The sequence below is a fragment of the Thunnus albacares genome, chromosome 2 (genome assembly GCF_914725855.1).
Source record: "Thunnus albacares chromosome 2, fThuAlb1.1, whole genome shotgun sequence".
NCBI classification, from domain to species: Eukaryota; Metazoa; Chordata; class Actinopteri; order Scombriformes; family Scombridae; genus Thunnus; species Thunnus albacares.
In genome coordinates, this window is record NC_058107.1 from 9712550 (window position 1) to 9727693 (window position 15144).

The 15144-nt window shown below is 41.0% G+C and overlaps 1 protein-coding gene across 3 annotated transcripts in view; it reads left to right on the plus strand.

Annotated features, from left to right (window-relative positions):
• Positions 1-1260: 1260 nt before the first annotated feature.
• The window catches only part of si:dkey-112e17.1, a 28115-nt gene continuing 14231 nt past the window's right edge, over positions 1261-15144 (plus strand). For 2 of the 3 annotated variants that reach the window (XM_044365062.1, XM_044365071.1), the window contains exons 1-2: positions 1320-1468; positions 13374-14350. In XM_044365062.1, coding sequence (XP_044220997.1) covers positions 1388-1468; positions 13374-14350 — 1058 coding nt within the window. In that variant the 5' untranslated portion in view covers positions 1320-1387. The other variant, XM_044365080.1, reaches the window with a different exon arrangement.

Here is a 15144-nt window from a genome sequence, read left to right on the forward strand (position 1 = left end):
GTGCTACTATGCAATTACCACTAATAGTAATCCTATCTTGCAGGTTTAAAGTCATTTGAACCCCTGGTAAAATGTGTATGTAATATCATGCATCAATTGTGACTCACGAATGTTAATATATCCACAATCCCACCTCTATATTCCTCCTTATAAAGAAAGTATTATGCCATAATACCCTATGAGGCGAAGGATACAATCGACATTTTTGACAAGAAGATTTATTTATTATTAAAATAAATAAATAAATAAGCCATTATGTGTAGGGCCCAAATTATATGTGTGCAATTTCAGTCTTACTTTGGCGCCATCCAGTGGTAATACCAAGAATGACACTGTGGTAGACATCAGTAAACAGGTAAATCAGCAATGTATCTCTCTAATGTTCACAAGTGTTTCAGTTTTCTCAAAGTGACACTTCAGCCTTCAGAATAATATGAAATATATTATAATTATATAAAGATTCTACATATAGCTACTTAAAGCTTTTAGAAGTGAACGTCTTCATTCTGTGTTGCCAGTAATCTTCCCTCTGTAACACTAGTTTGTATATATCTACATGTTCTGTGTGAAATAAAGAACGGTTTTTAACAAGCTAGTAGTTTTGATCACTTGCTGATAGGTTAAATTATATTTGAAGTGGTGCATGACATAATCACTTGGGTGTCTCTGAGAAACTGAGTGAGGGTGGTTGAAGTAGTGACTTAGTCATAAGTCTTTTTTAAATTATTGAACAACTATAAATATATTTTCTTAATCTTTTAACGGCTTCACCTTACACAAATAGACAAATTAACTGAATTTACAATTACAATTTCTTCTTTCAGAAAACTGCATAGATAGTTATGTAGTCACTCATTCATTTAGATTGTACTGAATATATTTAGACATAGACCCCATTGCTGACACTAAATATAAAATAACAGCATTTATAGTTCAATTCATATTGGTTGTCAGAATATACAAGAAAAGGACTTGGTTCTTATTAAAACACTACTGATGCACATTGCTGAATGCATGAGTCACGCCCACAGCTGTAAAACTATGGCTAAAATTTCTAACATGTGGGTAACTTTTGAATATCTATAAGGAGGGAATATAAGGCTATTAAAATATCTATATCTAATGGGTTATGGTTATCATAAACCAAGTAGAACATACAAGGAGATTATTACAATGTGTGCAGGAGATTTTAAAGTAGATTTTATATAATAAACGATGACTATAAAGTCAAGAATAGGAGAGTTTTAGTTAGAGGTCTGGTCCTGTGTTCGAGTTCGCCCATGAACGATGGAAGCGCGCTCCCGATACTTCAGGTGAATGAGAGGGAAGACGAGGAGCGGGATACGGTTCACTGTGCGTCGCATTAAAAAGGAACAATTAGAGGAAAATGAGTTGGGTTACGTCGCTTGGGGCACATGTTTTTATGACAACATATCTACTCTTCGTGATGGGATGCGTTGCACAGAAAGTAAGTTAACGTTTGTTCACTGCAAAAATAATTCACAAGCTTTATCTCAAGCCCTGTTGAGAGCCGTGCTCACTTGTGTAGAGAGAATGAAGCCACGAACTCCGTTCATAAATCTTCATAATTAGCAATTGTTTGCTTCTCGGCAAAATTACTGACCCCAGTGAACTTGAGGCAAGTTGTTTTGAGAAAAAATGGGGAACACCTTTAAATTCGGCATATGTCTGATACACAAAAGAGCTCTTGAAATAACTACATTTGAAATATAATCCGCTTCGTCTGTTCATTCCACAAATGTGTACTACTACAATACAGGGCACCATAGTGGGCAGTAGCAAAAGGCGGTACGTAGTATGAACCAATTTCGTAAAGTTTAAATTTTTGCACAGTTAATGTTTTTTTTGTTAGATAACATTTATGCCGAGTTTATCAGAAGACCAGCCTGCTTCAGAAAACGGCTTACCTCGTGTATTACAGTGCGGAAAGGTTCGCCTGTAAGCTATGGCAAATCAAATTTACATTTTTTTCAATGGAGTTTTGCGTACCTTCTGTTTGATAACAGAGCAGGACGTAACATTACCTTTTTAAAAGCGCAGGCTTACGCTGCTTCTGAGCTTACGAAAGTTGTCTAGGAACAAACTATATCGCATAAAGAGATCCCCATGCTGCCCATGAACCACTGTAAATTAGCTAAAAATGTTTTTCTTTAAAAGGCGGTTTGCATTTTTAGGGGGAAGGGTCAAGTTCAGTTTCGCAATTTTATTTTTTTTAAAAAATAGCTCATGTGTCACAATCACAAACAGTGTAATATAGAAAAACATGTAGCCTATTATAGACAGAATTTTAATCACCTTACATCATGCTGGCTACTCTCGCGCACCTTTGCCTAACACGGCAAACTTATGAAAGTTTTGTATATTTAACAATTTCCAAACTCTGTGGCACACTATGTCCTCTGGGGCTTTTAAAGGGATGTTTTGATGGCACTTGCATGTTTTGATGTTATTGCACTTCACAGAGTCAGGGAATGGCATGCAGAGTCCAAACTGCTGAAATGAGAACCACACTGAGAGCATGTTAACCTTATGTTGTTGAACTTGTTGTTGTACTTTCATACTCATTGTAGCGAATTCCCAAGCCTTGCCTCTGACATGCAAGGAGTTCATGATCAAAAGTTTGTCTCTGATGAGCAGGAACGCAAACAGTGAGGGTTTGCTTCTCGGGCATGTTTTTCATTCAATTAGTCTGTCATTTATGTTGGACATGGTTTAGCTTCTTCTGTGGTGGACTCAAAGCTTACATATTAGTGAGGCTCACAGAGTTGTATTGTAACTATAGAGCTTGTTTTTTTGAGGTTTTAAAGTTGTTTTGATGCATCAACCTGTCACTCCATAATTTGGTTTATATGAATACCTGCACTATAAGAATGACTACACATGTGACTAAGGATGACAGGACTTGTTGATGAACGTTGTCAGCTGCCTAGAACTGTCATGTTTACATAGACAGGGGTAGGACTGGATACTTGCTCTTGAGGAAAGGAAGTGTAATGTCTCTAGAGCATTTCTTCATTAAATGGGATTTGATCACCATCACTGCATGTCCCTTGCAGTTTCAGCGGCCTCTGTTAGGGGAAGGACCTGACTGATCAACATTGTTTGCTGCTAGTGAATAGTTGTGAAAAGCAACCTAAAAGCTGAATGCCTTTCAAGCTTAATATATGCTATATGTTGTTCCTGTGGTCTTGGAAATTTAAAAAAAAAACAAAACAGCAAAATTCTTTAAATTCTCATATGTACTTAAAATTACTTATATGTACACTTACTAAAACTTAATTCACACATGGGGCAAGAGTGAAACACCTTCCTGCCCTCTATGTTGGGAGAGGGTCCCTTCAACATCTCCTCGGCAGCTATCCCAATGCCCAATGAAGAAAACCATCCCTTTTCTCAAAGCTGGAGAGAAGCCTATTCACTACCACAGATAAGCCTACTTTCCGCAGCCCAATACTGGCAGCTGAGAGTGGCTCTTGGAAAACAACTAAAGTTCCCTGATCACATTACACAAACTAACTAAACTAACTAAATAAATCTTAGAAGATGATCATGTATGGGCACTCCGCCCATATAGATCATCTTCTAAGATTTTACCAAGCATGTGTAAATGCTGTCCGATACTCCTCCAGCAACTGGAAGATTCTGAGAATGATCTGGTGGAGAGGAAGAGTCGCCAACTAGTGGAGGTGTGGCAAGGGTGTTTGGATCCCCAAGAAGGAAAGCTCCCAAAACATCGAGCGGTTTAGAACCATCTCACTACTCGGCATAGAAAGCGAGATATTTTTCAGCATCTTGTCCTGATGGCTGACAAAGTTCCTTCTACAGAACAATTACTTTGACATGTTTGTACAGAAAGGTGGGTTCTCTGGAACACCTTGCTGCTTGGAGCTTACAGGGGCAGTCACACAGATCCTAAGAGAAGCAAAGGAAGGCAAGGGCAACTTGGTGGTCCTGTAGTTGGACCTCGCCAAGGCCTACAGATCCATACCGCACAAGCTGGTTGAAGAGGTTCCTTGCAGACAACATGTTCCCAACAAGATCAATGACCTCATTACTATAACAACTTCCGGATGAGAGTTACTTCTGGGTCTACAACATCAGAGTGGCACAGGCTTGAGAAGGGAATCATAACTAGCTGCACCATCTCAGTCACCCTTTTCGCCCTCACCATGAATATGGTGGTCAAGTCAGCAGAGATGGAGTGTCGAGGACCCCTGACAAATAGTTGTGTGTGGCAGCCACCAATCAGAGCTTACGTGGATGATCTGACTGTCACAACATCATCACTCCCTGGAAGCAGGTGGATCTTACAAGGACTTGAGAAGCTCATCTCACAGGCAAGGATGAGCTTTAAACCATCAAAGTCAAGGTCCCTTGTGCTGAAGAAAGGAAAAGTAGTGGACAAGTTCTGCTTCACAATATCTGAAACCACCACATCCCAACTTTGACAGAATAACCAGTCAAGGGCTTGGAGAAACTCTTTGACTGCAGCCTGAGGGACACAGCTACCATCCGCAATACCAGCGGAGACCTTGAGGCCTGGCTTACCAAGCTTGACAAACCTGAGTTGTCCAGTCGTTTCAAGGCTTGGATATACCAGCATGCCGTTCTGCCCAGGGTTTTATGGCCCCTGCTACTATATGATGTTCCTACATCAACTGTGGAAGCTGTGGAGAAGATCAGTGACTATCTACAAAGGTGGCTTGGCTTGCCAAGGAGCTTAAGCAGTGCTGCTCTGTACGGGTCCACCAACACCCTACAGCTCCCCTTCAGTGGCCTCACAGAAGAATTTGTGGTGACACAAACAACAGAAGCCATGTAGTACAGAGACTCCAGGGAACCTAAAGTAGTGGCAGCTGGCATTGTGGTCCACACGGGCAAAAAGTGGAGTGTTGCCAGAGGTGGCAGGTGGTTGCAGGTGGCAGAGGCACGGTTGAGGCAGAAGGCTCTTGCTGGCAGAGCAGCTTGGAAAGGCAAAGGAAAGGAGTGACAGCATCTCCTCCAGGAAGAAGTGTGGGCAGGCGCAGAGGAGGTGGAAGAAAGTGGGACTCAGTCAGCAAGGAGCCTGGACGAGGTGGGAAAACACACTGCAGTGAAAGATCACTTGTTTGGATTTCTGGCAGGTTGACCTCTACCGTCAGATTCCTAGTCCAAGCTGTCTGTGACTCCTTACCAAGCCTGGCAAACCTTCACACATAAGGCAAGAGTGAACCGTCTGCCTGCCCTCTTTGTACTGGGAGAGGGTCCCCTTCAACATCTCTTCAGCAGCTGCCCCAAAGGCTTGGCTGATGGCTGCTACCGTGCTGCCATGACCATGTGCTCAAGACAGTTGTAGAAGTGGTCACCACAGCCATTCAGTCCAATGAACACCACCCCAGAAAGAAAACCATCTCTTTTCTCAAAGTTGGAGAAAAGCCCTATTCACTACCAAGACCGTGCCTACTTTCCACAGGCCCAAACTGGCAGCTGAGAGTGGATCTTAGAAAACAACTAAAGTTCCCTGATCACATTACACAAACACTCCACCCAGACATGATCATCTTCTAAGATTCTACCAAGCAGGTGATCATGTGGGAACTGGCAGTGCCCTGGGAAGAACACATGGAGGAGGCTCATGAGAGGAACCTTGCCAAATACCAGGAGCTTTCAGACTATGAACTAGCAAAGCATTCAGACTACAAACTACATTACCCTCTCAGTCTTCTGATCCCATATTCTTCTGTTTGTGATTTATGTGCGATGCAGCGCAATGTCCCCATGTTTGCCAGTGGCTGGTGTCATAACATAAAAGGATTATCCATGACACAGATCTCCACTAGGACATCAAGACCACATTGTCAGCCAGAAGCTCTGTGGCTTCCACCTGTCAAGAGTCGTCCTCTTCCGCTGATGGAGAATGAAGGCTCAGCAGCACAATTCTTAGAACTAGACAACAAAAGCCCTTGGTATATTGAATTGTCAGCGTCTCCAGCTTTAGTTCCTGTGTGCATAGGGTGCTCACTATCTTTGCAATTATCTGCCTCAGGGGGCACGGTAAATGATGGCTTTGTCCTCCGCTCCCCTTTTGTATTAAGTTGATTTTTGGAACAGCATAAACAAGCTTGGAATTTATTCTATCCCCCTCAGAAAAAAATGGGAGGCATCCAAGTCTTGTCAGTCCACAATTCAGCACTGTGGACAAGCAAGACTGAATTTGATCTTTGTTTTGCTGGTCTATTCTGTCTTTCAGAAGGTTTTATTTGCAATGTAAAGAGGAGACATTCATCTCTAATTGAAATGAGTTGTAGGACCCCAGTGAACTGTGAATTCATTTATTCCTCCCACGAATTATCTGACAACAGATACACACAGCCTATCAACAGATAAACATGTCACAGTGTGTCAGTGAGCTGTGGTGTGACTTTAAAGGCCAGGACTAGAGGCAGACACTGAGTGAAAGTTGTGCTGTTTGTGTTGCAGCTGCAGTGGGTTGAACAACAGAAAGCAAACTTCAGTTGTAGCTACAAAAAAAGAAGTTGATGTTGCTTTGATTGGATGAGGTTTTCAGGTGAGCTCATATCACTAGAAAGGCAAAATGACACAGAGTTAATGGATGATAAAAAAAAAACCATTTTAACTTTCAAAGTAATAGCTCTTGCCTCTTCATTTGAATTACTGTTCTTTTCAGAATGTGAGAGATTACAATGCTATATCAGACTGAAAATCATTATAATCTTTGCTTTAATGAATTGCCTCTGCAGACAAAATTGTCATAATTTGTTAGGATCTAAGCTGCAGCAGAGGTGCATCCTTTTTTCCCAACAAGGTCATTGTGAGTGCATCATATAAAACTGTTTAAAGAATAAGGTTGGCGGTGTTATATATTCTTCCTATTGTCAACAAATCCAATGAAGAGACCAAAAGCAACCTTGAATTGATCCTACTAACAAACGTCTGTGTTTAGAGCCTCATATATTTATGTGTGCCATAGAGTTTTTGTTGTCCAAAAACTATTACAAACACATCAGTGAGCCACTGGGTGACATGTTCCTTTGTTACCATGAACACACACACACACACACACACACACAGTTTTTTTTTATTTTGACTCAATCCCACATTAACTGTCCTTCTACTAGAAATACTCACTGGAGAACCAACTGTGTATTAATCAACCCCTGAAAATAGTTGCACTATTTCCTCCTGTTTGAGTAACATTTGCTAAAACCTACAATGCCCAGCTGTTTTAGCTGTTTATATTTGTGATCTGATTTAAAAAAAAAAAAAAAAAAAAAAAAAAAAATTTACATCTTCAGGAACCAAAGGCTGAGAGCTACAAACAAGGTAGGGAAGAAGCAACGTATTGAGAGACAGACAAAGACATTGCTGGTTGTGGTCTTTTCATGGGATTAGTACCGTAACGAATATTCAAAAAATGTTGTCTGGCAATTTCGATGCTGTGATTGTACTTGGAAATGTTGTATCCATTTAGACTGTGATTGATAGCAGTGTAACTGTGTCAGTACAGTTCAGCCCTACGGGATTTGGCTTCTCACTGAGGTGTTACCGAAAGACTAATTATCATGGATGCATTTGCTGGATTACATTCCAAAATCTGGAAATGATTTCTCCAAATTGGTTGAAACCACCGTGGAGATAAGGTCATGATTCACCACAGGGTTCCACAGGCTCACTTTAACAGCCACCACAGCAGCACCAGCTCTTTCTAGAGGAAATATGTTAATAGGTTTACACCACAAACATGGAAGAGAGAGCCTGCATCTGCCTGTCCTGTTGCCCACCCAGTCATCTATCTTAACTTTTCCATGTAGAGACCGTCCCATGATGGCCCTGTAAATAAAATGTTGATCATACATGCTTTGGCTCAAAGAGGTCTTTCATAAGTCACTCATGATGCACACGGTGATGAAAACGTGCTGAGCCAGCGCTCCAGTGGCCAACGAGGGCGACCCTACAAATGCCTGGGCTTAATCAGGCCGCCACACCAGTTGTTTGTAAACTCACCCTGGACTGAACATTGACATCACAGGGGAGATATGTGATAAATCCTGGGCTCGAGTATCAGCGCTTTCCACAGCTGTGAAGGATGACACAAGGAGCTTCTTTTCTGCCACTGCTTGGAGAAATCTATCAGTGTACTTGTAGGGAGCTGTACAAAATATTAAACACAAATGGGGCATCTTGTTGATACTGAATTGCGGCTGCTTTTGCTCACAAAGTTGTCTAAAACCTTAAAATTCCTTTCTAACTTGCCTCCTTCCTTTTTACCTGCAACTGGATCTCATGAGAAAAGGAAGGGTTCCAAATATTTTCTTTATCCTGTGTACTCTGCAAGCACTGTCCTCTTGTACAGTATGTGTGAGGTCATGTGTTAGTGTATACTGTAAGACATCTGTATCTTTTTGTCCACCAGTAAAACTCATTTGTTGCACTTTGAACAATCAACAACTATCTCAAATTCTGTCAAACTATTTCATTTAATTACAGATAAGTGAAAATTAATTCAGCGCCGGCTACAAACTACGGGCCTACAGAGCTGTACTGTGTTGGTATCAGTGCTGACTTGAGAAATTGAGTGCGATTGTAATGCATCCTGAGTGGACTGCTGCTGCCCAAGTACTAGCCTGTGAAGCAGTGTCACTTTTCTCCTCCAGTAAACAGGGCTGGTGAGGATTCCTGCCCCCTTTTGAGGGGCCCGCCTGCCTGTTTATGAGCCAGTCCGGGGCTGTTTGTGCATGAGGCAGAGAGTGTGTGTGTGTGTGTGTGTGTATGTGTATGTGTGTGTTAACAGTTCTTCGGCAGAAGCCAGCTCGTGTTGCAGAGTTTTCACAGTGGTGTCGTCAGCCTGGGTGGTTTAAAAAAAATCCCTGTTACAGTGAACAGTTAGGTCAGACTGCAGACTTGTGTTTTTGTCAAATCAGAGCACAGACAAGTGTAGTGTTTTTTGGCTTGTTCACTTTTTTTTTTTTTTTTTTTTACAAGAGAGTACTGTTTTCCTTTTTTGTTTTTCTCATTTTTTTTCTGTCCACATGCCCCACATTTACATAGAATGCAACCTCTCATTGAAAAAAAATCTTGTTAAAATATTTTTTTTATTAGTTTTAAATAATCATATATTTTTTTAAAACTATAAATATTATTTAAATAGAAAAAATATATTATAATGCATAATAAAAAGATGTTATTATGGTTCTGGTACTATACAAACAAATCAGCTCCACGACATAACCTAAGATAATTTAAGTGGAAATAAAGGTGCCTCTGTGGTAATTAGACAGACATATTAACCCCATCATGGAATGTGATTGAAACATCTTTTCACCAGCTTTTTTTAAAAGATGTACTGACGCAAAATGGAAACGATAGAACAATACCATTTGTTAGGGGCCTCTCAGTTATGACAGCAGCTGGTCTGATGTTTCACTGAACAAGTCATTTCAGAGAGTTATGTGCTCAGTTGATCTACTTCTGTCCAGGAAAGCCCCTGTCAGTGGCACAACTGGGGCGCAATGACCAGCCGGCTCTTATGTAAACTTTCAGCTTGCCTTGTACTTATTAGCATCACTTCATTAAAATATAATCTGCCCTCCCCGTCGTGGAGTGGCTCACCAAAACGGCACTGCGGCCCATTGTTTTGCCATGAGAAAAGGCATCCTTGAATAATTAGCGGCCTGCCAGTGGAGCGGCCTGTGATGTAACAGAACTGAGATGTTTGGCATTATAAGAATGTCCCATTTCCATTCGACACTGTGGCACTTTGGGGCCCTTTCATGTGTAGTCTAGCATGCACATCCCAGGGTGGTGGGGACCTCCCGGCCGCCTCGTCCTGGTGGGAGAGATGACACAGTCTCTGTCCATGACACAGTTCTCTTTCATCAGATGTAGGATTTCACATCATTCAAGAGACTACTAATTTATAGTCAGCGTTATTTGTAACATCTATTTTTTTTTTAACCTTTTTTAAAGTTTTATTTATCCAGGGTAAAAACAGGGTGAGTCTTTGAGAAGAGAAGGTGAGGAGCAATTTTATGACTTGGATAAATGAACATGAATACTTTTTCTCAGTTCTGGTTATTTTATTGCTTTAAAAGGGGGTATGTTGTCCTTCTCTTCCCCCTGTCATGCCCCCATATTGTGAAGTGGTTCCCCTCATTGCGCAACCTCACTGCAAACATTGCGAACCCCAAATCGGCTTACTCTCTCTCTCTAACCTCAGCAGGAATGCCATTTGGCCCGTTCAAATGTCATCCGTGTAATTCTTTTCTGTAGCACATTAATTTCTAGTAAGTGAGTGGCCAGTACAAGTGTAACATGTCATGCTCTAATGCAATTGCCTCCAAATGTCAATGGAAAAAAACAGTGAATTACAAATCATAACAAAGGACTTTAATGATTTAATTTTTCATTAGTGTTTTGGAAACTTTAAATAATTCATATTCAATTTCACAGATTTTTAAAAAATATTAAGCTGAATATTAAGTGAGAAAACATTTCATTACATTTCATTATTATATTTAATGTTAATTACATTAACATACCACAAACAGTTCAATGTCTGACAACAGTGCTATTGTTTGTAAATTAAATTAGAAAAACTATGGCTTTTACTGTAGTAAACTGGTTAAAGCTATAATATGTAACTATTCTGCATTAAAATGTCTAAAAATGACAAGTCCTGGGTTATATATTTTATCTAGTTGTGTACTTACATTATCCCAAATGTTTCCAACAATTCAAACTCCGAGAAATCCGTAATTTTAATCAAGGTAATGGTCCATTTCATTTGGTCACTCTTTCAATGGTGTCATATCCCCTCTACCAAAGAGTATATGTGCACAAGATGATAATCACCTTGTGCACAAGCGTTGTTGTGGTTGTCCGCCACAATGGCACCCACCAAAGAGTATACACATACAAGATAATACATCAGCGTTGTGGTTATCCACCAGAAACTGTTATAAATGGACTTTTATTAAGTTTTAAGCCACATTTTTGCAATAAACTTTTTAGATCTTGATCTTGATTTAACTATAATCTTTTAACTGGATAAAGGATTTTAGTCATCAGATGTCTTGATCTTAAGTTATCAGAGAAACAAGCTGAGCAAAAGTTCAGTTTGCAGCCCCTCCTTATATCCTGTGTCCGCAGAACAGCGTCAGAGAAACACAGATTTTTTATGTGAAACAGTTTTATTCAGTGTTTTTAACGGTTTTAATCTTCGTGTACTTTTGTTTTGGAGAGGAGGAGACCTCTGCGGATTATTCGGCTCCTGATAAAAATATCCTGAATGATGAACATTAACCAGGAGAAGCTGGTTGTTTAACATTGAAGACAACAACTCCCAGGATCCCACACTATTTCACAACATCATCAAACTCTGTCTTTTTTTATTGTTTTGATTGAGAAGTTACATATTGTGCGTTTCATACACAGGCATTTAAGGTCAGCCACATATTTTCATTTTGCATTTCTTGGAAATGCAAAGAGGACTGGCAAAAATCTCATAGGCCATGGTCATGGTTTAGGGCTGTACTTTTGCTCACTGAAACTTAACTTAACATTGCATTCTGTACACAAACCTTAAAGGGAAGATTAAAATGTTATTTTTTGTATCTGTTATCCAACACCTTGTTGTATCGTTAAAGGTATTTTTGTGATCCAACAAAATTCTGCTGTCTGCCTGAAAATGTTTGCCCGGGATGAAACCAATGTTTCCAGTATTTCCACAGACCGTGGTGGCCACCGGCAAGGCTTGAGCAGTGAACTTAACGTAGCTTCCAGGGTAGAGCAAGGGTAGAGTGGAGTCTTTGGAAATATCAAATTTAAATGGTGGTTTTGCCCTCAGCAAGCATTTTATGATTCTGGGTTTTTCAATTCAAATAGACATCTGTCAGATCACATCAAAACTATGGAGATGCAACCTATTCTTGGATAACTAGGACAAAATAAAGTGTTTACTTTGCCCCTAAAGTTTGCATAGAGAATGCTATGCGACAGAATCATGGAGTAACACATGGAGTGCTGAAGTCACAGATAGGGCTAAACTAAAACTCTGAAAAACTGCTACTAGAATTGGTAATCATCTGATCATCATGTAATTTAAAGAGTTTGAGAAAATACTGGTTGAGCTTTGGAGCTGTTACTTATTCAGTCTTTACTATACAGCATGATTGAAGCTAGGTGATCATTGTGATCTGCTCTTAAATTCAACGTCTTTCTGCTTAACATCACACAAACGTAACAGCTCATCTCTTTCATCACATACACACATACTGTATATTTTCTTTAGTTACATGGGTCGTGTTGCCCTCCTTACCCTCTCTGACCTCCAATATGTCTGTAATATGCTGTGGCTTGGCTGTCAGCTGTATCAACTATGGAGAGGGCTTTTTGTTGGATCCCAGTGACCTGAGGGCTGAGCGAGTGGTCCTCTCTTTCAGTCATGATTTAAAATTACATGTAGATTTTACTGATTAAAATATACTGACTGAACTGAATGCCTTTGATAAACGCATTCAGACAGGGAAAGATGGTCCATGGAGCAATTAAAATGCCTTTCTGGCTCCATATACTTTAGCTTCTCTTGTGTCCCTGTTGCCCTCTGTCTCTCCTCCCACCCCAAACTGCATTCTCAAAGTGATCTCTTATGCTTTTAGCCCAGTCCAAAGCACAAGTGTCCCCCGCGGGTGTTGGTGTGTTACCTGTCTGGCATGGGGGTCTGCCAGTCTGGGTCATTCCCACAGTCCAGAACTGAGGCCAACAGGAAAGCTCATAAACACACGGGCCTCCTGCAAAGGTCTGGTCCTGAGCTCCCTGGCCCAGCCACACATCTGCCTCTGCTTAGGGCCCAGGTCCCCCTACATCCCCACACACCTGGGAAGAATTACAGCCAGCATGTTTGAAGAAATACCCTCCCTAGGGTTACCCAGGCAGGCAATACAGGAAAAACACAGGCTTTGATATAAAGGCGGAACTGCAGGGTTGAATAGTTCAGTTTCAAGCTGGTTTATGTCAGTGAGCAATCAGACTTCAAGTCGAGTGTATTATTTGCTGATAGGTACCTTGGTTGTTTGTACCTTTTGACATAGAGAACTTAATCACCTAGTGGCCATTATTGAAATACATGACCCATCTAAGAATTTAGGCTGAGTGTAATATAATACTGGTCAACACTTCTAAACATAATGCCGAAGAAAACCATGAATGCCAGCGTGAGTGGCATTAATTGTTACTCTGAGAAAGGGTGTCATTAAGTGCCTAATTTTCTTTGAAATTGGTCATTGTGGAAGTTACCTGCCTTAAAGCAGATTTAGACTTATGACACAACTAACTAAATGTGATTCATATTGCAGGTGTACTTTGACTGTGGTGCCAAGGTGGATGTGGTGGACGTCCAAGGCCTGATTCTGTCCCCTGGCTTCCCCTACAACTACTCCTCTGGGACACACTGCGTTTGGCAGTTCTTTGTGCCTGTTGATTACCAGCTTATTCTAGAGATATTTGACTTTGACGTGTTTGAAAGCCATGACTCTGCTGCACAGTACTCTGCCATCTCTAATTTTGAAGAGGAAGAGGCAGACGAAGAGGTGACTTTCATGCCTGGCAGCTTAGCAGCAGATGAAATTTCATCAGCAGATAAAGATCCTTTGCCTCAGAGTGGTGGGGCTGTCACAAAGACTCAACAGTCCCCCCAAGACAGTGAGGTGAAGCAGGTGGTGGTCCAGGAACAGTCCACAAAGATGGAGATCGCCAAAGTCTCAAATTCTGCCAAAAGATCTGCAGATGCCTCCTCTGGCCTAACATCACCATCTTCCCCCTCTCTCCTCCTCCTACCTGTGGCTGTGCATCCTGGAGAGAGGGCTGTCAACACCGCCTCCTCGTCTCGCCTTAGGGTAGACCTCAACCCCAGTTCTAACCCGAGCACAGCTATGGAAGAGACCACCCTTGCCTCGCCACACTCCACTGACACTCCAGCCGTGAGCCCTGAAACCCAGCAGTCGGTGCTCGACGCTTGCCCCCACGATGTCCTCTATATCTCAGACCTCATCACCTTCTCCTCCAGGTTCTGTGGGTCCAACCGACCTCCTAGCAGCCAACTGGTTTTCGGGTCTAGCCAGGAGATGGTGGAAGTCATCATGGAGCTCATTACCACCACCCACTGGGGCCGTGGCTTCGCTCTCCTCTTCCACTATCACAATCTGACCGAGCCAGGGGGGGACCGGCATGCCTTTGCTCCTACAGCCAGCAAAGTAGACTCTCTGCTGGCTGCTGTGAGTGGAGCTGCCTTCTTCGCTATGATACTTACAAGTGCCCTCTGCATCATTTTCAGGTAACAGAAGTAGAATAATTTTCTATAGAAACACAAAGAAAATAAATACAGACAAATAGATTAGCGACAGTAAAGTGAAAATTCAGCAGACAGTCAGAAAAAGTGTTGCAACCACCAGATATTTTGCTTCATCCAATATATGACATTTGACCTCTATTAGCCACCAATGAATTGCAACAACACTATGAAGTCTGGATTAATTTGTGGATGCTAGTTGTTGTTAGATTTTATAGTCACATTTAGCGCCAAAAGGATCCATTTTCATCATTTTTTTAAGACATTTTACAATGAAATGAATGCTGTAACCACCATAAATATTTCTGCAGAGTTTCAGTCTTATCTAATATATGGCATTTCTTTACTTCTTCCTTGATTATGATTGCCAATAGTTGTCATAGGTGATAGTCATGTTTAGTGCTGAAATATTAGTTGACAATTAATCATTCAACTTGCAACTTTTCATTTTCATTATTAGGGTTTTTTATGCTTTTGGGTTCAGGTTAATGCTTTGTTACAATGGAGTAGATATTTTTCATTGTTTAGTGCATTTTTAGTATAACTATCAATCATTTAGAATAAAGCACATTTCCATAATAGAGAGAGAGAGAAGTTCAAGATAAGTCCTCTGAAACTCCAATATTTTTTTCAGTACAGAGAACAGGCTGGTATGTGTGTTTTGAAAGTCAGAAATCAAGTCACATTTGTTGAGTCATGAATGTTAGCCCCTTCGCGGTATACAGTTTTGTGGTGATCTTCTGCTAAATAACAGCAGAACTTATACATATTGCACCTTT